At 42.4% G+C, this 24,717-nt stretch overlaps 1 protein-coding gene across 3 annotated transcripts; it reads left to right on the forward strand.

The window, feature by feature from the left end:
- Positions 1-968: 968 nt before the first annotated feature.
- KPNA6 (karyopherin subunit alpha 6) lies at positions 969-24,098 on the forward strand. 3 transcript variants are annotated; one of them, XM_065875702.1, is made up of 14 exons: positions 969-987; positions 10,530-10,663; positions 11,683-11,775; positions 12,181-12,280; positions 13,499-13,593; positions 14,382-14,513; positions 16,049-16,137; positions 17,045-17,144; positions 17,656-17,819; positions 17,999-18,077; positions 19,663-19,788; positions 20,107-20,234; positions 21,263-21,441; positions 23,393-24,098. In XM_065875702.1, the coding sequence occupies exons 1-14, from the start codon at positions 969-971 to the stop codon at positions 23,578-23,580; spliced, it is 1,626 nt and encodes a 541-aa protein (XP_065731774.1). In that variant the 3' UTR covers positions 23,581-24,098. The 3 variants fall into 3 exon arrangements, with proteins under 3 accessions (XP_065731774.1, XP_065733149.1, XP_065732468.1); XM_065877077.1 differs by lacking the exon at positions 969-987 and having other exon boundaries at positions 10,517-10,663; XM_065876396.1 differs by lacking the exon at positions 969-987 and having other exon boundaries at positions 10,535-10,663; positions 11,683-11,790; positions 12,184-12,280; positions 23,393-23,580.
- The last annotated feature ends 619 nt before the right edge of the window (positions 24,099-24,717 follow it).

Genomic DNA, 24,717 nt, shown 5'->3' on the forward strand with positions numbered 1-24,717 from the left:
TACTGCAGCAATCTGGCTATTCGCTTAGTGTGTGACTTGAGACACAGGTTATTCATCTATCAATTAAGGCCTGTATTAATTTGCTAAGACTGCATAACAAGGTACCACAGACTGGGTGGCTTAAACAACAAAAATTTATTCTCTCATAGTTCTGGAGGCTAGAAATCCAGGATCAAGATGTTAGCAGGGTTGGCTTCTTCTGAGACCTCTCTCTTTGGTTTACAAATGGCTGTTTTCGTGTTCAAATGGTGTTGTCCGTCTAAGTGCATCTGTATCTTAATCTTCTCTTATATGGGCGCTCGTCATATTGGATTATGCCTTACTCCAGTATCCTCATTTAACTGTAATCACCTTTTTAAAGATGCTATCTCCAAATACAGTCACATTTTGGGGTATTAGGGTTTAAGACTTCAACATATGAATTGGTGGGGGATGGAGTACAATTCAGGCCATAACAGGGTCTGTACTTATTTTGTATTTTTATTGCTAGTTCCTTGGTTCTCAAAGCTTAGAAAATGCATGGCAACATTAGCCAGTTATTTCCTAGAAATGAGAGGTACAACTTCAGGGAACTGTTCACTTTGAGAGAGTCCCTTGACTAAGAAAACTCAAAGGCTACCTGAGACAGTCAGATGCTTGAAAAGGTATTGATATATTTGTATTGTGGATTTCTTGATCTGGAGTCAGCAAATAAAGGAGAGCATGATGAAAAAAGCCCCTCTGCCTGATAGTCCCTGAATGAGCATCCAGCATTCCTTTGGTTGCTGATTCCAGAGGGGCTTCTGCAAATGTTCCTCCTTCCAGTCTAACCTCCTGCTTGGCTTCTCCAGTGAATTCATAAGCACATATTTGTGATAGTTTCTTGTCACCATGGTGACTAAAGAAGTACAGCCTGGTTCTCCTTCCAGCTTCACTGCCAGCTCTTCTTGAAGGAAGAGAGCCCTCTGGGAGAGCCCAGGCTCAGAGTCATGAAAAACCATGTGTCAGGTAAAAGGGGAGAGCAGTCCACAATGCTCCCTTTAGAAATTTGTCCTGTGCCTGTTTCCAGGCATAGGGGTAATCAGGGACCCCAGAGGGAGGCCACTGCAGCCCCCTAGAACTTTTAAACAGTAAATGGACTTGGGCTTTGCCAAGTGGATGTGGAAACTTGGACCTTGTAAGACCCTGCTGCTGCTATTGGTTTGCCTAGCTACTTTCCAGAATGAACAGAGGCACCTTCTCTGAAGTTTCATTTCCTTATTTCAGCTCTCTCCTCAACTTCCATTCTATATCTCTTTTTCACTCAGATTCTCTTTATAGACTACTCTTCCCCCTCACATTTATGTACTTTATTCCATTTGTGTCCTCAAGGTGATCTCCTGCTTGAAGAACCAGCCCTAATCTTGCCTTTGGGAGCTTTCTTTTTCAACTCTCATCATGATCACCCCAACCACTCCAGAAGAGAGGCAATATTAGAGTTAATTATCCCTTTCTGTGTGCCTATAAAGCTTATTTTTCATCCCTTTTGCAATACTTTTATTAACTGTTTCAGATGAGAAATTTAGAGGATGAGAAATGCCTATAAAGGGAGAAAGAACCAAGTTGGTAATGCTCCCTCTACTCATACTTCAACATTATCACCTTCACTTTTATCAGTTTTTTAAAATAATGAGATTGTTTTTTAAATGTAAATACTGAGTAAGGTATGATAAAGTCACCCGAGGCCACAGGAGGAAGCAAGAATGAGGTTTGTAAGGAAGAAGTTTATTATACTCACAGGTCTGGTTGGGGCAGGGTGGTTAGGGGGTGGGAAGTGGGTCACCAGTGGTCACACAGGGTCACAGAGGAAGACACCAGGGTGGTCAGGAGGCAGAAGGGGCAGGAGCAAGCAGAAGGATTAGGCCAGAGCCTGGAGCTTCAGAGGGAAAGTGAAGGCAGGGCAGAGTAAACAGTTTAGGACTGGCTAATTTGAATAATTCTGGAGGGCTTTGGGCTATGAGTGTAGTCTCTAGTTGCCTACTACTTTTTGGGCCCTGGGATGATTGAAGCACAGGAATATTGCCTCCTGGATGTACAGACAAGATAAAGTAGATATGGCTCTGGATTGGTTCCTTTGCAAAGGCATGCTCTTAGGCACAATTGTTATCTGTGGGAATTAGCTAGCCATGGGAGTGGCAGTCTCTCCTGGGTTTGTAAGGCCCCCAAGTGCCAGAACATCAGGAACACAGAAAATAAGAAAATATAGTTAATATAATTGGCCCTGTGATGAATGAATGCAAATAAACAAATACAGAATGTTTAAAAAAAAAAAATGTTAAAACCGGGATTGTATGTTAGATTTAAATGGAGGACATAATGCTGCAATTAAAAAAAATTTTGTGGTAAAATATAATTCACCATTTTGACCATTATTATTATTGTATATTTTATATATATATAAATTTATTTATTTTTGGCTGCGTTGGGTCTTCGTTGCTGTGCACGGGCTTTCTCTAGTTGCGGTGAGCAGGGGCTACTCTTCCTTGCGGTGTGCAGGCTTCTCATTGCGGTGACTTCTCTTGTTGTGGAGCATGGACTCTAGGCATGCAGGCTTCAGTAGTTGTGGTACGTGGGCTCAGTAGTTGTGGCTCGCGAGCTCTAGAGCACAGGCTCCGTAGTTGTACATGGGCTCAGTTGCTCTGCGGCATGTGGGATCTTCCTGGACCAGGGCTCGAACCCGTGTTCCTGCATTGGCAGGTGGATTCTTAACTACTGCGCCACCAGGGAAGTCCCACCCCTATGTTTTATTCTAAGAGTTTTATAGTCATAGCTTTTATATTTAGGTTGTTGATCTATTTTGAGTTTTATGTATGGTGTAAGCTAGGGATCCAGTTTCATTCTTTTGGATCTGAACATTTAGTTGTCCAAGCACCTTTTGTTGAAGAGACTATTCTTACTCCATTGAATGGACTTGACATCTTGTCAAAGATCAGTTGGCTGGCTGTGGATGTGTGAGTTTATTTCTGGACTCTGTTCTATTCTGTCAATTCTTTTTTTTTTCTTTTCTTTTCTATCAGTTCTATTCCATTGATCTATATGTTTATCCTTATGCCAGTACCACACAGTTTTGATTACTGTAGCTTTGTAGTGAGTTATGAAATCAGGAAGTGTGAGTTCTCCAACTTTATTATTTAAGAATCTGTAGTTTCCACATATTTGTGAATTTTCTAGTTTCCTTCTGTTATTTATTTCCAGCTTCATTCCATGTGGTGAAGGAAGATAATTTGTCTGATTTTAGTCTTTTAGAATCTGTTGAGACTCTTTATGGCTTAATGCGGTCTGTCTTGGAGAATGTTCCATGCACACTTGAGAAGACGTTTTCTGCTGTTGTTGAGTTGGAGTATTCTATATGTCTTTTGGGTCTACCTGATTTATAATGTTAAAGACTTCTATTTCCTTATTGATATTCTGTCTAGGTTCTATTCATTATTGAAAGTGGTGTATTGAAGTCTCCAAATGTTACTGTAGAACTATTTTTTTCCTTCACTTCTGTCAGTGTTTGCTTTATATATTTTGGGGCTCTAGTTGGTGCATTTATAATTGTTATATCTTCTTGATGAATTGATACTTTTATCAGTATGTAATGTCCTCCTTTGACTCTTGTAACAGTTTTTGACTTAAATTTTTTTATCTGATATTAGTATAGCCATCCCAGCTCTCTTTTGGTTACCATTTGCATAAATATCTTTTTTCATCCATTTACTTTCAACTTGTTTGTATTTTGGGATATACAGTAAGTCTTTGCAGGCAGCATATAGTTGGATCATGTTTTTTTAATCCTCAACCAATCTCTGCCTTTTGACTGGAGAGTTTAATCTATTTAAGTATAATGTAATTACTCGGGAATTCCCTGGTGGTCCAGTGGTTAGGACTCTGTGCTTCCACTGCTGGGGGCCCAGGTTTGATTCCTGGTTGAGGAGCTAAGATTCCTGAACCATGTGGCACAGCCAAAAAAAAAAAAAAAAGTATAATGTAATTACTGGTAAGGAAGGACTTCTGCCATTTTCTTTTTTTTCTATACGCCTTATGCTTTTTTTGTCCCTTTCTTCCTCTATTACTGCCTTTTGTATTTAGTTGGTTTATTGTAGTGAATTGTTTTCATTTCCTCTGTGAATATTTTTAATTTTTATTTTGTGTGTGTATATGTATTTATATAGAGATTGTGGTTACCATGGGGATTACATTTAACATCCCAAATTTATAACAATGTAGTTTGGATTGATACCAACTTAACTTCAGGAGCATACAAAAACTCTGTTCCTGTACAGCTCCAATCCCCTCTTTATGTTGTTGCTGTCACAGATTATATCTTTATATGTTGTATGCGCAATAGCATCGGTTTATAATTATTTTATATGTTTTTCTTTTAAATCATGTAGGAAATAAAAAGTGGCATTACAAACCAAAAATCCTATAATACTGGCTTCTGTATTTCCCCATGTAGTTAACCTTTACTGGCTTCAAGTTACTGTGTAGTGTCCTTTCATTTCCTTTCATTTTCAACTTGAAGGACTCCCTTTTAGCATTTCTTATAGAGCAAGTCTAGTGGTTAACAAACTCCCTCAGCTTTTATCTGAGAATTTCTTAGTTTCTCCCTTGTTTTTGAAGGACAGTTTTGTCAGGTACAGAATTCTTTTGACAGTTTTTTCTTCTAGCACTAAAAATCTCAGTGCCTTCTGGACTTCATGGTTTCTGATGAGAAGTTGGCTTGTATGTGATGAGTCACTTCTTCCTTACTGCTTTCAAGATTTTCTTTTTGTCTTTGGCTCTCAACAGTTTGATTATGTATCTAGATGTGGGTCTGGATTTTTCTCATGATTAATTGGTACATTCATGTCTTACATTAAATTTGGGAAATTTTCTGCCATTATTTCTTCAGAATTCTTTTTCCCTTTCCCTCCCATTTCTTTGACTCCCTAAATGCATATATTGTGATTTGCTTGTTGGAGTTCCATGGATCCCTAGGTTCTGTTCACTTTTCTTCATTCTTTTTCCCTTTCTGCTCAGACTGCATAATTTCAATTTTCCTGTCTTCAAGCCTGCTACTTCTGTCTGTTGCCTGATCAGATCTGCTGTTGAACCCCTCTAGTGAATTCTTCATTTTAGTTATTATACTTTTCAACTGTAGAACTTCTCTTTGGTTCCCCATTCTACTTGTTGATATTTTGTTCAGCATTGTTTTCCTGATTTCCTTTAGTTGTTTGTCCATATTTTCCCCTTAACTCTTGGAGTGTATTTAAGACAGTTTGAAAGTCTGTCTTAGATTGTCCAGTGTCTGGGCTTCCTCAGGGAAAGTTTCTGTCCATTTATTTTGTGCCTTTGAATGGACCATACTCCCCTTTTTCCTTGTATGCCTTGTAATTTTCTTTAAATTAAAAACTGGACATTTGAATATTATAATGTTGTAACTCTGGAAATGAGTTTGTTTTCTATTTGTCATATGTTCTTAGTTGTTTTTTCCCTCTTTACCTGCTTTCTTTTGGATTATTTTTTATAATTCTCATTTTATCTTATTAGGTTTAAGGAAATTTTTTAAATGGGAAAGTTATTGTATATGTACCTACTTCTTACCATTTCTAGTATTCTTCCTTTTGTGAAGATCTGAGTTACCTTCTGGTATCATTTCCTTTCTGCTTGAACAACTTTAGCATTTCTTTAGTGCAGGTCTGCTAGAGACAGAGTCTCAGCTTTTGTCTGAAAAAGTCTATTTCACTTTCATTTTTGAAAGTGTTTTCATTGGGCATAGAATTCTAGTTTGACAGTTTTTTTCAGTACAGTTAATGATGTTATTTCATTATCTTTTTTTATTTTATTTTTTATTGAAGTATAGTTAATTTACGATGTTGTATTAGTTTCAGTTGTACAGCAAAGTGATTCAGTTATACATATATATATATTTTTTTTCTCAGATTCTTTTCCATTATAGGTTACTGCAAAATACTGAGTGTAGTTCACTGCGCTATACAGTGAACTACAGGTCTTTGTTGTGTACCTACTTTATATATAGTAGTATGTATATGTTAATCCCAAACTCCTAATTTATCTCTCCCCCACCTCCCTCTAATATTATTTAGAATTTTTGTATCCTTGTTCATAAGTGATATAGGAAAAGTATAGGACCTTCTCATATTATCCTTCTTTGGTATTGTTATCAAAAGAATGTCCTTTCCAGTACTTCCCTGGTAGCACAGTGGTTAAGAATATGCCTGCCAGTGCAGGGGATACAGGTTCGATCCCTGATCCAGGAAGATCCCACATGCCATGGAGCAACTAAGCCTGTGTGCCACAACTACTGAACCTGCGCTCTAGAGCCCACGAGCCACAGCTGCTGAGCCCATTGCCACAATTACTGAAGCCTGCGCTCCTAGAGCCTGTGCTCTGCAACAAGAGAAGCCACCTTAATGAGAGGCCTGCACACTGCAGTGAAGAGTAGCCCTGCTCACTGCAATTAAAAAGAAAGCCCGGGGGGCTTCCCTGGTGGCACAGTGGTTGAGAGTCCACCTGCCGATGCAGGGGACACGGGTTTGTGCCCCAGTCTGGGAGGATCCCACATGCCGCGGAGTGGCTGGGCCCGTGAGCCATGGCCGCTGAGCCTGCGCGTCTGGAGCCTGTGCTAAGAAAGAAAGCAAGCAAGCCCAGGGGGCTTCCTGGCGGCACAGTGGTTGAGAATCTGCCTGCCAATGCAGGGGACACGGGGTTCGATCCCTGGTCCAGGAAGATCCCACATGCCACGGAGTAACTAAGCCCATGTGCCACAACTACTGAGCTTGTGCTCTAGAGCCTGTGAGCCACAACTACTGAGCCCGCCTGCCACAACTACTGAAGCCCACACACCTAGAGCCCATGGTCCACAACGAGAGAAGCCACCACAGTGAGAAGCCCGTGCACTGCAACAAAGAGTAGCTCCCGCTCGCCGCAACTAGAGAAAGCACACGTGCAGCAATGGAGACCCAAAACAGCCAAAAATAAATAAAATAAATACATTTATGGGAAAAAAAGAAAGTCCAGGACTTCCCTGGTGGCGCAGTGGTTAAAAATCCACCTGCCAATGCAGGGGACATGGGTTCAAACCCTGGTCTGGGAAGATCCCACATGCTGCGGAGCAACTAAGCCCATGCGCCACAACTACCGAGCCTGCGCTCTAGAGCCCGTGAGCCACAACTACTGAGCCCACGTGCTACAACTACTGAAGCCTGCGCACCTAGAGCCCGTGTTCCGCAACAAGAGAAGCCACCGCAATGAGAAGCCCGCACACCGCAACAAAGAATAGCCCCCATTCACCGCAACTAGGGAAAGCCTGTGTGCAGCAACAGAGACCCAACACTGCCAAAAATTAATTGATTAATTAATTAATTTTTTAAAAAAGAATCTGCCTGCCAGTGCAGGGGACACAGGTTTGAGCCCTGGTCCGGGAAGATCCCACATGCCATGGAGCATCTAAGCCCATGCGCCATAACTACTGAGCCTGAGCTCTAGAGCCTGCAAGCCACAACTACTAAAGCCCACGCACCTAGAGCCCGTGCTGCGCAACAAGAGAAAAGCCATGCAATGAGAGCGTCTCCCAGCTGCCAAATGAGGTTTTTAAATAGAATAAATTTATTTATTTATTTACTTTTGGCTGCAGACCCAATGCAGCCAAAAGTAAATAAATAAATAAATTTATTTATTTAAAAACCTCATTTGTAAAACCATTTAAACCTGGCATTTTCTTTGTGGGAATATTCTTTAGTGCTGATTCAGTATATTTAATGGTTATAAGGCTAGTCACATTCTGTTTGAGTCACTTTTGGCAAGTTATATTATTCTAGGAATTTGTCTTTTCAAACATGTTAGCTAGCATAAAGTTGCTCATATTCGCTTTTCAGTCTCTTTAGTTACCTAACATTGTGTCCTCTTTTGTTCTTGAGAAATCTCACCAGAGACTTGACTATTTTTCATCTTTTGAAAGTTCCAAGTTTTGCCTTGTTGATTCTCTCTGCTGTATGATTTCTTTCTTTTTTTTTTCCTAACCTATGTACCTAAGTCATTAATGTTCAGACTTTGTGTTAACTTCCTAAAGCTTATACACAAATAATCAAATTTCATGTATATGAAACACTGGCATGTAAAGGGCAAGCTTTAAAACTTTCAGAAGACATGAGAGGGTATCTTTCTGACCTTGGGAGCATGAAAGGATTTATTAGCAAGACACACAGAAAAAGCTAAGTATTAAAGAAAAATTTAACTACATTATAATTAAGAACTTGTTAAAGAACTCCATAAAGTGAAAATTGCAAAAAATGAAAAGATACAAACTCCTAAAAGATGTTTGTAATACAAATAACTAACAAATGGTTAATAACTAGAATATCTAAAGAACTATAAATCAATAAGAAAAGGACAAGTAGTTCAATTGAAAAATATTCGAAGTACCATAAACAGACATTTTTCACAGAAAGGGAAACATGACTAATAAACATAAAATCTAACCCTATTAGTAATGCAAATCATTATCCCAGTGAAGTACCTTATACTCATTAGATTGGCAAAAGTGATAATTCTGAGTAATAGGATATACATCAGTGGGAACCTGGTACGTATTGCTGAGCTAGTGTGAATTGGCATCACATTGGAAGGCAATGTGGTACTATCTGGTGAAGTTTAACATCTACTTGCCTAAACCCAGCAATTCATTCCTTAGAGCAGGGGTTCTCAAAGTATGATCTGCAGACTATTTCAGAGGGTCTGGGAAGTGAAGACTAAGGTGTTATTTGCCAACTCAAAATAGATTAAAGACTTAATTGTAAGACCTGAAACTGTTAAAACTCCTAGAAGAAAACACAGGAAAAAAGACCTTGGTCTTGGCAATGATTTTTTTGGATATGACACCAAAAGCACAAACAACAAAAGCAAAAATAAGTAGGATCACATAAACGAGAAAGCTTGAACTAGAAAACTTAAAAGCTTCTGTACAGCAAAAGAAATGGTCGACAAAGTGAGAAGGCAGCCTATGGGAGAAAATATTTGCTAACCATATATCTGATAAGGGATTAATATCCAAAATATATAAGGAACTCACACAATTCAATAGCAAAAAAACACAAATAATGCAATTAAAAATGGGCAAAGAACCTGAATAGACACTTTTACAAAGCAAACGTATAAATGGCCAACAGGTTGATGAAAAAGATGCTCAACATCACTAATCATCAGGGAAATGCGAATAAATTATGATGTGTTTATACAGTAAAATATAGGAAAAATTAAAGAAATACAGCTCCATGCAAAAACATGGGTGAATCTTAAAAACTCAGTGTAGGGGGCTTCCCTGGTGGCGCAGTGGTTGAGAATCTGCCTCCCAATGCAGGGGACACGGGTTCGTGCCCCGGTCTGGGAAGACCCCACATGCCACGGAGCGGCTGGGCCCGTGAGCCATGGCCGCTGAGCCTGCGCGTCCGGAGCCTGTGCTCCGCAACGGGAGAGGCCACAACAGTGAGAGGCCCGCGTACTGCAAAAAGAAAAAAGCAAAAACCCAGTGGAGGGGCGACAATTCTCAGTAGACTAAACATAGTATGATACAATATTTAGAGGTAAACATATATGTGATTAATAAAAACAAAAGCAAAGATAATGACAGTTCATCATAGCCGTTTTCTTTTGGCTGGAGTTGGAGTGGGGATGGAGGGGCCTGGGATAGGGAAAGACCCTACTACTAGATTCAGGCATATTAATAATTTAGTTCTTAGGTTTAGTGGTGAGTTGACAGATGCTCATTGTATTATTTTTCTTGGTAACTTTATGTTTCATCTTTTTGTATGTAGCACATATTACAGAATAAAATTTTAAATTTCTTTAAAATATAGATGGGTGGCCACATGAGTTATTAAAAAAAAATACATGGTATTCCACTGAATTGGGTACACAATAACGTATATCACCTGGGTAGGTTAAATATATTTGAGTTTATTGGGCAAGTCATATAACTTTTCTGTCTTGTCATAGAAGTGATCATAGCTTGTGAGCATTTACCATATGCCTGTTGTTCTAAATAGTATTTTGCATGTATTAAGCTATATAATCCTTCTAACAACTCCGTGCTCAGGTATTAAGCTATATAATCCTTCTAACAGCTCTATGAAATAGGAATTATTATATCCCTGTTTTAAAGATGAGCTCCTGAGGCATAGAGGTTAAAGCAACTTGTTGAAAGTTGCACAGCTAACAAGTAGAAGAGCCGGTATTTGAACCCACACAATCTGCCTCCAGGGCCTACACCTTTTAACTCCTCTGCTTATATCAATTGCTATAATAGCACTTACTTAATAAGTTTGTTATGATTAAAGGAGACTGTGTTGTTTGTGTGGGGGTGGTACTAGAGATGTCAGGTGCAGTTACCGAGATTATTAGGCCTCCTTGGGAACCTGTGAGTCCCCCTGAGAAGGGGAGGGTGGGTAGGGGAAGAAGCCAGTGAGAAGGAAATGCTGTCCTCCTAAGAGCCTTTGCCAATATGTTTGTATCTTCCCTTCTTCCAGAGACCATGGCGAGCCCAGGGAAAGACAATTATCGAATGAAGAGCTATAAGAACAATGCCCTAAACCCTGAGGAAATGAGGCGAAGAAGAGAGGAGGAGGGCATTCAGCTCCGGAAGCAGAAACGGGAGCAACAAGTGGGTTAGCCCAAGTATTCTCAAACGTGCTCTTCAGGGAGGCAGGCCAGCCACCATGGTTGACCTCCACCTTGCACTGTCACTTTCCTCTTGGGAAAGTAGCTTATCTCTGTGGGCCGCTCATCCAGCTTCCTTTGTTGTAAAGAAATTTTGGAAGCTTTGAGAAAGAACTGTCCCTTATTCCTTTTCCATAATTTAGAACAACTTGGACATCATTTATATCTTCAATATAACATTCTAGTGCTAACCCCTTGTTTTTACCCAGTAGTCACTGTTAGATCTGGCCGTCAAGGCCCAGCCCCAAGCCTGGCCCTTTAAGAATTTTGTCAGCCATCTGGGCTGCCTTACTTCTCTTTCTTGAGTCCATTCTTTGTTAGTCTCCCTAGAACTGAGATTGTATTAATGCCTCATCGTCTACACTCTGCCATGCACCATGCACCACACGCCACCACCAAATTGGTTCCTTGCCCAGGTCTAGATGCTAACCTGCTTTTGCCCACCCTTTTGTTTTACCATTATTTCTTTCCTTCACAGCCTTTTATATGCATCACCTTTTATACAAAGGGCACAGGAATTTTAAAAGATTTTTTTTTTTGCTTATAAAAATGTAAACAATCTATAACATAGAAAGTAAAGCCCTTGGGCTTCCCTGGTGGCGCAGTGGTTGAGAGTCCGCCTGCCGATGCAGGGGACGCGGGTTCGTGCCCCAGTCCGGGAAGATCCCACATGCCGCGGAGTGGCTGGCCCGTGACCCATGGCTGCTGAGCCTGCGCGTCCGGAGCCTGTGCTCCGCAACGGGAGAGGCCACGGCAGTGAGAGGCCCGCATAGCGCAAAAAAAAAAAAAAAAAAAAAAGAAAGTAAAGCCCTTGAATATCTTTCCATATCAGTATATTAAGCTTGGCATTTTCTCATACAGTAGCATTCCTTGACAGTTATGCCATAATTTAACATTGGGTCATACTTTGTTTTCTTTGTTTCGGTAAGAAGTCTTACCACCGTCTCTTCTCTTTATTTTCAGCTTTTTAAACGGAGAAACGTGGAGCTGATTAATGAAGAAGCCGCCATGTTCGATAGTCTCCTCATGGACTCCTATGTGAGCTCTACCACTGGGGTAAGACCCTTGCAAGCTTCCCAGGCAAGCTTGGGAAGTACCTGCTTCTACAGAACAGAAATTGGTCAGTTCACATCATCTAGTTAGCTTTACCAACAACCATGCTAAGCTCTTTATTCCATGGGCCCTTCTGTAGCTGGTCAACTTAAGGAGTCAGTAAGGATTCATCTCTGATGGAAACACCAGAGGAAACATTTAAGGGAAGCTATCAATTGCCTCAGAGGTTAAGAATCACTTCCAAACGTTCCAACTTGAAGCAGCTGTGGATTAAACACCTTCTGAGCCTGCTGTTACCCCTTCCTCTTGCCCTCAAGTCTTTAGAAAGGAGGATTCCAAACAGGATTATGGGCTCATATGTGGCTCTAGTATTGGTTTGCAAAGTTGTGAACCTGTTTTATGTTCTAGGAGAGCGTGATCACAAGAGAGATGGTGGAGATGCTCTTTTCTGACGATTCTGACCTGCAATTAGCAACCACACAGAAATTCCGGAAACTGCTCTCCAAAGGTACAAAGCCTAGTCTTCCGCAGGGGGCCCTGCGTGACTTTAGCATCTTGTTTCTTCTCACTGACCTCATCAACTATTCCCTTTCACTCATTCTGCTGTAGCCCTACTGGCTTTGGTGTCCTTGGACAAGCCAGGCACATTCTTACCTTTGCACTGTCTATTTCCCCTGCATGATATCCTTTACTTGCAGATAACTGTGTGACAGCTGCTACATTTCTATGATCAGATCCTACTTTCTCAGTAAAGCCTACCCTGACACGCTATCAGAAATTGCAGCTCCCCCCACCCCTGCAGCATTTTCAGTCTCCTTACCCTGCCCTACCTATTCTTTTTTTTTCCTATTACACTTACTGCCTTCTAACATAACAGCATATTTCTCATCACGAGGATATAAGCTCTACGAGGGTGTAGACTTTTGGTTTTGTTCACTACTGTATCCTCGGTACCCAGAACCATGTCTGGCACATAGTTTGTGCTCAGTAAAAATTTGATGTATGATGGGAAAAATATTCCCTGACTTTTCTTCCTCCCAAGAAAAGAATGCTGGTCTTGGAAGGGAAGCGTTTAGACTAGGGTTGCTCCTCCCTTGGTCTTCTCTCCCTTAATTCTTTACTTGCTTAGGTAAGTAAGGTTAGTTACTTGCTTAGGTTTAGGAAGCCAAAGGTGAGCATAGTTAAATTAGGATTGGCTTTACTCTTTGGCATCTCAGCTATTTTATACAGTTCAAAAATGACCAGCTATTGTTTTTTTATATATATATATAAATTTATTTATTAATTTATTTTTGGCTGTGTTGGGTCTTCATTGTTGCATGCGGGCTTTCTCTAGTTGCGGTGAGCGGGGGCTACTCTTCATTGCAGTGCGTGGGCTTCTCATTGCGGTGGCTTCTCATTGTGGAGCACAGGCTCTAGGTGCACGGGCTTCAGTAGTTGCGGCACGCGGGCTCAGTAGTTGTGGTGCACGGGCTTAGTTGCTCCACGGCATGTGGGATCTTCCCGGACCAGGGATCGAACCCGTGTCCCCTGCATTGGCAGGCGGATTCTCAACCACTGCGCCACCAGGGAAGCCCCATGACCAGCTATTGTTAAAACTACCTCACCAAAAAGGAGTTTGGGAATGTTTAGAAGGATAGTCAGGCGTATCTAGGAAGGATGGTGGACTTACCCCCGTGAAAGCATTAGTCAGAGCCTCTCCTGACTTTTCCTCTCCCTCTTCCAGAACCTAGTCCTCCAATAGATGAAGTTATCAATACTCCAGGAGTGGTGGATCGGTTTGTGGAGTTTCTGAAGAGGAATGAGAATTGTACATTACAGGTGAGGCCTGGGGTGGAGAGTTACCAGATGAAAGCCCTTTTGCCAAGAAATTGTAGTGGCATGTTTCTACAGACACATCTCTTAGGATATACACAAGATATTGAGGGAACATTTAAGAGATGCTGTTACCTCAGAGGTCTTGACCTCAATTAAATAAGAGACCCACAAACTCTTCCCTAAAACAATCTCAAAGGAAAGATACCAGAATATGACAGACTGATTATTCAGAGGTTATATTTTAAATTATAAATATAAATATATTGGGTTAGACAAAAAGTTTGTTCGGGTTTTTCCGTAAGATGTTACAGAAAAACCTGAACGAACAGTTTGGCCAACCCTAGAGGTTCTAGTCCACTCCTAACCCTGAGGTGAACCATTTATCTTTTCTGGGTCTCTCTTCTCACAAATGGGTAATGAGTCAATCCATTGGAACTTATTAGAAACTTGGCTGAAAGGGACTTTTAGAGACCCATCTCACTCTTATCCTGGTTTCAGAGATGAATAAAGTGAAGCTCAGGAAATAAAAACGTGACTTGCCAAAGGACTCATGGATGCTGTGGTAGTGCAGGACTAGACCTGGGACCATGGAAGCCCAATTCTGCCTCCACATTATGTTATATCACTGCCAGTACCTCTTCCTATCATTTAAAGGTGGAGAGGGAAAGGCTTGTGTGGTTTTTTGTTTTTGTTTTTAAGTCAGGGACAGGAGGCTTATTGCTGAGCCAGCTAGTAGGCACGGCTGCTCATCTGGAATGACCTCTCACTCATGGCTTTAATCTCACTTTCAGTTTGAAGCTGCCTGGGCTCTGACGAACATTGCCTCTGGAACCTCTCAGCAGACCAAAATTGTCATTGAAGCAGGGGCTGTCCCCATTTTTATAGAGCTGCTTAACTCGGATTTTGAGGATGTACAGGAACAGGTAATGCCCAAATTTAACTTAATTCTTTTTTTTTTTTTTTTGCGGTACACGGGCCTCTCACTGTTGTGGCCTCTCCCGTTGCGGAGCACAGGCTCCGGACGCGCAGGCTCAGCAGCCATGGCTCACGGGCCCAGCCGCTCCGTGGCATGTGGGATCTTCCCGGACCGGGGCATGAACCCATGTCCCCTGCATCGGCAGGCGGACTCTCAACCACTGCGCCACCAGGGAAGCTCTGGCTTAATTCTTGATGGGACCAGTGGTATAATATAAAGTATATTTTGTCTTTATCTCCAGTTAAGAGGTTAAGAGCAAAGAGCTCCTAAAAACATTGGGATTTTCTTAGTGATAGAAGTGTCTTTTGTTATTCTTAAAGACCTAAAGAGCGCCTTTGGGACACACCTTGAGTCTCTGTGTCACCGCATTAGTGGTGACTCCGGGTGGGGCCCTAGATAGCTTCAGGAAGGGAGGTCTAGTCATCAGAAAGACCAAATTTAGGATTAGAGGATTGGAACTCTCAGCCCCACCCCACCCCGACTCTTCCCACCCCTCCACCCCATCCTCCCCAGGGAGGTTAGAGGGGCTAGAGATTGGGTTATAAAAAGGCTTGAACAGTGAGATTCAGAGAGCTTCTGGGTTGGTGAACACTCAGTGTGCTGGGAAGGTGACGTGCCTGGAGAGGGCTTGGAAGTTCTGTGCAACCCCACTCCTCAACCCATACCTTGCCCTGTGCATCTCTTCCATTTAGCTCTTCCTGAGTTGTATATATTACAGTGAACTGGTAAACGTAAGTAAAGTGTTTTCCTGAGTTCTGTGAATCATTCTAGTGAATTATTGAACCTGAGGAGGAGATTGTGGAACTCCTGAATTTATAGCCAGTTGGTAAGAAGTATGGGTAGCACCTGGGAATTGCAGCTAGTATCTAAATTGAGGGCAGTCTTGTGGGACTGAGCCCCTAGCCTGTGGGATCTGCCCTAACTCCGAGTTACTGTCAGAATTTAACTGAATTGACACAGTTGGTATCAGAGAATTGGTTGTTGGTGTAGAAAAAACTCCACACATTGGGCATCAGAGGTGGTGCTGGAAAAAAGACACCACAATACCCATTTCTCAGCACCTACAGATCATAAAAACCCAACTTCCATTTCTTCCACTGGTTGGATAGAAGTGGAGAGTGGTACTAGGGTTTTTTCCTATATTACTACATATAGGGTTGGTCCTATGAGGCTACAAGAATGCAATTTTCCCATCATTTTCTCCTTTTCTGGGGGATGGGGATAAGGAGGTCTTGGTGTGGCTTCTCTGGCTGCAGTACAGTGTCAGCCTGCCTCCCCCAGTGAACCAGGAACTCTCAGAGTTAAAATAGAGCAAGTGCTCAGTTTTAACAAGGAAGGTACCTGAGCTTATTTAGTGTGTTTAAGGTCTTGATGGGGTGTTTGTCCTGGTTACTGGTGGGTGTCACTCTGTAGTTGTGAGTATAAAGTACTCACAGAAGCCACTAGGCTCTGTGGGTGACAGTTCCATCGTCCCTTTTTTAGGCAGTCTGGGCACTGGGAAACATAGCTGGAGACAGCTCCGTCTGCCGAGATTACGTCTTGAACTGTTCCATCCTTAATCCTTTGCTAACGTGAGTAATTATTATCATCTGCACCTGGGATATCTTTCCGGCAGCCATGTGGCAGATCTTTGGGGAGCAGTTTACCTTAAGACGATGAGTGAATACAAAAATGATAAAAGTGCATTCTCATTGCCAGAGTAAAAGATAGTATCTTTTGAGAGTAAGAAGATTGTGTCACTGGTCTGTGTCTTGTGCTTCCTCACTTTGTAGCACTGTAGAATCTCATGTTGGTCATACCTGTCTCATTGTTGAGCCAGAGGAGAGAGGAAGGACTAGCCCATCTGGAAGAATCTCACCTTCTCTACGGAATGCATTGATTTGCTATGGGTTTATGCCCAGTACATTGGAGAGCTCTGTTGTAAGCCACAGATCTAAGACCCCTTGCAGAGTCATCTGGATGCTCCCATCCCTTCCTCTGTACCCTTATAATAGAGCTACATCTAAACCAAAACAGAGGAAGGAGGTTTTCTTGAGAGGCCACAATCTCATAGGCTACTATTATAACTCCTTCTTGGGCCTGTCACAGAAAATCATTCCACAGTGCATGGCCAAAGCCCTCACACTAAACCTTCAGCTTTTATTTCCAAAGACAACAATACTCTTGTTTAGAACTTGTGGCCGCAGTTAGGGGCACAGTATGTCCTATCTAAACGTTTAGCATGCTTACTCACAGTCCAGCCCTCTGTTTGTCCTTATTAGCTATGGTCTTAATAAGCCACAGCTGGTCCTAATCCTCTGTGAAGATGTAGGTCGGCCTCTGGGGCCAAACAGGCTCACTTAACTTAAATCTATGGGTAGGAAGAAACAGGCTTCTAGAGTCTTAGGGGTCTGATTGGATTTGCTCCTGGGGTTCGTAGGCAACAGCTCTATGAAAAGAGCATCATTGCTCAGGATCTGGCTTTGCTGTCCCCTTCAGGCTACTTACCAAGTCCACACGACTGACAATGACACGGAATGCAGTCTGGGCCCTGTCAAACCTGTGCCGAGGCAAGAACCCACCCCCAGAGTTTGCAAAGGTAAGAGAGCTTCTCTTTTTTTAAAAAAAAAAAAAAAAAAATTATTTATTTATCTGGTTGCACTGGGTCTTAGTTGCGGCAGGTGGGCTCCTTAGTTGTGGCATGCATGTGGGATGTAGTGCCTTGACCAGGGATTGAACCTGGGCCCCCTGCATTGGGAGCACAGAGTCTTATCCACTGCGCCACCAGGGAAGTCCCAAGAGAGCTTCTTACCAATTCCTGAGTGAAAGCAGGTTCCTTCATATGGAGGAATTTTGATATGGGAGTTTTCAAGTCTTTGGGGAGCCCTCAGAGTCTCATCCTTGGGAAACTGAAAAAGGCAGTCGTCAGTGAAGTAGCTGATCTCATATGCCTGGATGGTAAAGTGAAAATGTGGGCCTGATGGCTTAATGTAGTGGAAATCTCCAGGTCTTAGACTTACTAAGTAGAGGAGGGCTCAGCGATGTTAGGGTTAGTGGTAGAGATGATGTAACCGTGTTCACCTGAGTCCCTCTCTCTCTGCTTCCAACAGGTCTCCCCCTGTTTGCCTGTGCTGTCTCGCCTACTCTTCAGCAGCGACTCAGACTTGCTGGCAGATGCTTGCTGGGCCCTTTCTTATCTGTCTGATGGCCCCAACGAGAAGATCCAGGCAGTCATAGACTCTGGAGTCTGCCGGAGATTGGTCGAGCTTCTAATGTGAGTGATCTCAGTTAGAAAGGGTACAGATTCCCTAAGCTTCTCCAACTCAGAACTGCAGTCAGCAGTCTGCTGCCCTATCCAAAGGTCTGGAGCCATGAGTGCTGCTGGCCTTGGTGGTCAGCCGAGTTGAATGCCATGTGCTGGCCCTCTACTGACCAGATCGCCCTCCTCTGTAGGCACAACGATAACAAAGTGGCTTCTCCTGCTCTGAGAGCTGTGGGTAACATCGTCACCGGGGATGACATCCAGACCCAGGTAAGGAGGAGGAGGACAGCTGTCTATGGACAAAATCCTTCCCCGCCACAGACTTTGGTCCTGGTAGGAAGCAACGTGATCTAGGAGAGAAAGCATAGGCTTGAGTGAAAAATTCAAGCTCTGCCACTTTCTATATTATTTGGGGGCAACTTGGTTGCCTTCACTTTTTTCTATAAATTGGAAGCAAGTCATCATCCATTGGGTGCTATTGAAGAAAAACTAAATGGAATAACCTGACTCACTACCTGGGACATTGTAAAGTAATTGTTAACAGATTTTGAGTTATGGTACCTTTGAAATACTAAAAGCTATGGAACCTCACCCCTGCTTCCTAGACCTTTAGAATCCCATGTCTCATGTTACTCTCCTGTTAGTAACACTTCCATTGAGAGCACAGTATTCAGTGTTTCTCTGTTCAAAGGCTAGAGATCTGAGTATTCTTTGCGTCTTAAGTAGTTTGCATAATTCTGTGGGATTCTTAACAAATTTCTTACAGGTGAGCAGTCTCACTCAAGCCCACACTCATTTTCTAGGTCATTCTTTTGTGTTTGTGTGTGCACCCATGTGCCTGTGTGTACAGATATTCATAACTTTTTCTGTTTCTACGATTTTTAAGTATAGTACACTGGCATTAAGTACATTCACATTGTTATTCAACCATCACCGCCATCCATCTCCACCACTTTTGCATCATTCCAAACTGAAACTCTGTACGCTTTAAATAATAACTTCCCATTTCCCCCTCCCCTCATCCTTTGGTAACCACCATACTACTTTCTGTCTCTTAGGAGTTTGACTACTCTAGGTACCTCATATAAGCCGAACCATATATATTTGTCCTTTTGTTTCAGCTAATTTACTTAGCATAATGTTTTCAAGGTTCATCCATATTTTAGCATGTCACACCTTCATTCCTTTCTGTGGCTGGATAATATTCCAAGTGTGCATATGCTACATTTGGTTTATTTACTCATCTGTTGGTAGACACTTGGGTTGCTTCCACCTTTTGGCTAGTATGAATAATGCTGCATTGAGTATTGGCATACAAGTATCTGTTTGAGTCCCTGCTTTCAGTTCTTCTGGGTATATATCTAGAGGTGGAATTATTGGATCATATGGTAATTTTATGTTTAAGATTTTGAGGAACCACCATACTGTTTTGCACACAAAACAGTGCAATGGCTGCACCATTTTACATTCCCACCAGCAGTGTACCGGGTTCTAATTTCTCCGCATCTTTACCAACACTTGCATTGCCTGGATTTTTTAAGGATAACTATTCTAATAAGCGTGAAGTTGTATCTCACTGAAGTTTTGATTTGCATTTCCCTAATGATTAGTGATGTTTGGCATCTTTTGGCATCTTTTCATGTGCCTATTGGCCACCTGCATTTAAAAAAATTTTTTTTGTATATTCTGGATATTAATCCTTATCAGATATATGATATGTATATACTTTCTCCCATTCTGTGATTTGTGTAATTCACTATGTTGATGGTGTCTTTTGGTACCCAAAAGTTTTAAATTTTGATTAAGTCCAGTTTATCTAATTTTTCTTTTGTTGTCTGTGCTTTTGGTGTTCTAGGTCATTCTTAATTGTTCAGCCCTCCCTTGCCTCCTCCACTTGCTGAGCAGCTCCAAGGAGTCAATCCGAAAGGAAGCTTGTTGGACCATTTCAAATATCACTGCTGGCAACAGGGCTCAGATACAGGTAGAACAAGCAGGAGGGAAGTTGTCGGGGGCAGCAGGTAGAAAGGCCTGGGGACATGAGACATTGTGGGATATTGCCCTCTAGAAGAAAAAATTTATTTCCCTTTTGAAATTGGGGTCAATGGATGCTATCAGTCAAAGATTCTGTGTAACAGAAGCCAGGTTCCTCTGTAGCGTCTTACCTATGTGAAAAGAACTTTCAGGAAAGGGAAGATGTCTTAATCTTTTAGCTGGTTTGGGGTCTGGATTTGCTTATCCTTCTTGAAGTGACTTTCTTTCCTCCCCCACACCCCACCCTCCACCCCCCAATTCTTCTCAGGCTGTCATAGATGCAAATATCTTCCCTGTGTTGATTGAAATCCTTCAGAAAGCAGAGTTCCGTACAAGGAAAGAGGCAGCCTGGGCCATCACCAATGCCACATCAGGAGGAACCCCTGAACAAATCAGGTATCACAGTCCTTTCCCATTGTCTTGAGTGATATGTGTACTCTACCTCTTGGCTCACCGTTTACATGTGACCTCTAAACTGCCTTTTCTGGGATAGGTCTGCCCCTGTCCAGTAGGGTTTAACTGGTAAGCTGCTAGAGTGTAGCATGGGAATCTGAAGTAGATTCCTATAAACCATGTACCTCTTTTCCCTCCTGGAGAATGGAAACTTATGACACAGACATCTCTCTCCTCTGCCTCTTTCTACCCTCAAGAGAATTTAAATCTATGTAATTCTCAATTATCCATACAAATGAAAGAGAACCATGCTATGGCTCATTCAGAGCAGCTTCTTTGGGAAATCATTTTTGGCAGTGATACTTGGGAGAAGCAAATAGGAAAGCTATTTTGTGCGAGGATGCTCTTTGATTTTGGTTTCCATTATCAACTTGAGTAGGAGTGATGGGAATTGGAGAAGTGCCTTGCCTTCAGCTTGTAGCTTAGGAAGGGGAATATATTCAGTATAAATAAAACCTTAGGAGAAAAGGATAGCCACTGAGTGAAGCTTTTGAGGATACAGGGTTGTAAATGGCATTTTGGACAGGAAAAAGCATAAGTAAAGGTACAAAAATCAGAAACCTGGAGACCTTTACTGTTTGACTGGAATGTAATATTCTCGGAAGGGAATAATGAGAGGGGAAGCTAGAAAAGGTTAGGAACCAGATTGTATTGTTATGACTGTAGAGCTGGGACTACAGAAATTTTAGGCAGGGAAATGATGTGTTCAAAGTAGGTAATACTGCAGCAAGGAAACATTAGAGACAAAGAGGAGGAATCCATGGCAGCCTTCTACATGGAAATGAACTAAACCAGTAGCATTGGGAGGGTGATGAGTTTGAGATAAAGGATGGGTGGTTATGAAAGCTCAGTCAGAGTGAATTGCTGAGAGCATCGATGTGTGTGAGGGAGACCCAGAGGCCCCATAGCACCTGCCTGGCACCTCCCTTGCCTTGTCTTAATTTAGAACTTACCTGGTCTCTGCCCCTCAGGTACCTGGTCTCCCTGGGCTGCATCAAACCCCTGTGCGACTTGCTGACTGTGATGGATTCAAAGATTGTGCAAGTCGCCCTCAATGGACTGGAGAACATCCTTCGGCTCGGAGAGCAAGAGGGCAAGCGCAGTGGCTCAGGGGTCAATCCCTACTGTGGCCTCATCGAGGAAGCCTATGGTAGGTGCCTTCTCCCCAACCTCACATCTGCCGTAAGTAGAGAGAAACTCTGAAATAGTATACATATGTGAGGGTGTGCGTTTTGAGGGGGTCATCATTGAATGCAAGGTTTTATCCGACCAGTTCCATTTCCTCTGAGGAGCAGTAGATGAGTTCTGTTTCTGATAGGCTCTACCTAGTAAGTAGGTTATGGTACAGATGCAAAAATAAAGCTCCAGAATTGATAGTAGAGTCAGGAGCTGGAAGGCATGTTTTCAGCTGAGTTTCTAGCAGCAAGTTCTTTTCTTTCTTTTGTTTTGTTTTTCCATTACAGTCTATTACAAGATATTAAATATAGTTCCCTGTGCCATACAGGAGGTCCTTGTTGTTTATCTGTTTTGTTAATAGTAGTTTGTATCTGCTAATGCTAAACTCCTAATTTATCCCTCCCCACCCTTTCGCCTTTGGTAACCATAAGTTTGTTTTCTATGTCTGTGAGTCTTTTTTTGTTTTGTAAATAAGTTCATTTGTATCATTTTTTAGATTCCACGTAAGTGATATCATATGATACTTGTCTTTTCTCTGTCTGACTTACTTGGCTTAGTTTGATAATGTCTAGATCCATCCATGTTGCTGCAAATGGCATTATTTTATTCTTAACTATGGCTGAGTAATATTCCATTATATATATGCACCACATCTTTATCCATTCATCTGTTGATGGATACTCCAGTTGCTTCCATGTCTTGGCTATTGTAAATAGTGCTGCTATGAACACTGGGGTGTATGTATCTTTTTGAATTACAGTTTTCTCCAGATATATGCCCAGGAGTAGGATCGCTGGATCATATGGTAGCTCTATTTTTAGTTTTTTAAGAAACCTCCGTAGTGGCTGCACCAGTTTACATTCCTACCAACAGTGTTGGAGGAGTCCCTTTTCTCCACACCCTCTCCAGCATTTATTATTTGTAGACTTTTTAATTTTTTTGGCTGCACAGCATGGCTTGCAGGATTTTAGTTCCCTGACCAGGGATCGAACCCAGGGCCCCGGTAGTGAGAACACTGAGTCCTAACCACTGGACTACCAGGGAATTCCCTTGTAGACTTTTTGATGATGGCCATTCTGACTGGTATACGGTGATACCTCATTGTAGTTTTGATTTGCATTTCTCTAATAATAGTGATGTTGAGCATCTTTTCACGTGCCTATTGGCCATCTGTATGTCTTCTTTATAGAAATGTCTATTTAGTTTTCTACCCTTTTTTTTAAGATTCTGTACACCTACAACACACATTTTTAAAAAAATATTTATTTATTATTATTTGTTTTTGGCTGCGCTGGGTCTTAGTTGCAGCATGTGGGATCTTTAGTTGCAGCATGCAGACTCTTACTTGTGGCATGCATGCAGGAACTAGTTCCCTGACCAGGGGTCAAAACCGGGCCCCCTGCATTGGGAGCACGGAGTCTTACCCACTGGACCACCAGAGAAGTCCCTTCTGCCCATTTTTTTATTGGGTTGTTCGTTTTTTTGTTATTGACCTATACAAGCTGTTTGTATATTTTGGAAATTAAGCCCTCATCGGTCGCATTGGTTGCAAATATTTTCTCCCATTTTGCAGGTTGTCTTTTTGTTTTGTTTATGGTTTCCTTAGCAAGGTCTGTTAGTGCTGGATTGACTCATCACTCATCTCCAAGAGATTCAGAACAGTAATGGTTTGCCCAGGTTAAAAGCAGAATCGGGACTAGACTCTCCGGTTTATAACTGACATTTTGGTCTTTTTCCTTTGGTGTTATGTCATTTTAGGTAAAGATCTCGGCTCTCCTCTTTCAGATCAAAGAGAGATCTGATCATATTACTTGTGTTTATAAATGCTAACATAACTCAGGGAAGGAAAAAATAGATTGTTTCATGGACCCAGAGAAAAGCACTCAAAGTTTACTCTTCTCCTTCCTTTCTTCTTGCCACCATAGGCTTGGATAAAATTGAGTTTCTCCAGAGCCATGAGAACCAGGAGATCTACCAGAAGGCCTTTGACCTCATTGAGCACTACTTTGGCGTAGAAGATGATGATAGCAGCCTGGCTCCCCAAGTGGATGAAACGCAACAGCAGTTTATCTTCCAGCAGCCTGAGGCCCCCATGGAGGGCTTCCAGCTATAATGTCTGCCTCCGGGGAGGGGAGGGGATGGGAAGCACCACCAACCAGCGGAAAGGCAGCCCTCTGGTGGGCGGGAAACCAGCCCTCCCCACCATCAGCCACCACACACCTCTGCTGCCCTGGAAACTGTGCTCTTGACCTGCTCCGCCCCCTTCCCTGGAGGGAGCACCCTCTGGACAGACAGAACCATCTGAGGCTCACATTTGGGTTTTGTGACAAGAAGGGGACGTGTTGGGTTTTTCTTCCTTACACTAGATTTTGGCTGCACATATGTCTTTAACCCAGGAGCCCAGGGGTAGACAAAGGAGGACTGAGGTAATCAATTTTGCACCGTTTTTATTTTTATTTTTATTTTCTTTAGTGGTGACTTCCTTCCGTTTTATCTTCCTTCATCCTTCCCAGTCCTCTGCCCTGATCTCTGTAACTCTTATCTTGGGTACTTGAGCAGATGGAATATTCCACAGGTCGGGGGTGGGAGGGGAGGGGAGAAATCCAAAACAAAGTGTTCTTGCTTGGACAGAATATTAATCTTGTATGCTTGGATTGCGTTATTTAATTTTTTTTTCTTTTGCACATTTTTCTTGTATTACAATTGCTCTTTCCCAGAGCCATGCGTTCCTGGTTTTAGGAATCCCAGCTGCCAGCATTGTCTGGGACTAGAGGCTGAGGGGGAGGTCACCATGAGACAAAGTCCCCTCCCTCCCTTAACCCCTTGCCCAGACCTCTTTAGTTTGGGAGATCCCCTTCACTCTCCTGGGGCATGTACACCAGTGGGAGTGAGGGGAGAGGAACACAGGCCTTCAGACGGGGCTTCCCATGTGTCGCTACTGATCCCATGTTTCCTACCCACCTTCCAGTGGTGCGACCCAACTTCATTTGTTTACTTGAAAATTCCCCTCAGAGTTGAGATGAACCTCTGAGGTAGCTGTATTTTCTCCTAAGCATGTGACAGAGGGCTGTGGTCCTTCCTTTCTCCTGAGGAGAAAGTCCTTGCTCTGGTGACCCATAAATTGCAGAGGAGGTTGGAGTGAGAGTGTCATGTATTGGGATAGCCAGTGGATCCCTGCCTTTGGCCTTTCTTCTTCTTCCTCTTCCGTAGTTGGATCATGTATATTTTACTTCCAAAGGAGAGAATGTCA

The sequence above is a fragment of the Phocoena phocoena genome, chromosome 1 (genome assembly GCF_963924675.1).
Source record: "Phocoena phocoena chromosome 1, mPhoPho1.1, whole genome shotgun sequence".
In the NCBI taxonomy this organism is placed as follows: domain Eukaryota; kingdom Metazoa; phylum Chordata; class Mammalia; order Artiodactyla; family Phocoenidae; genus Phocoena; species Phocoena phocoena.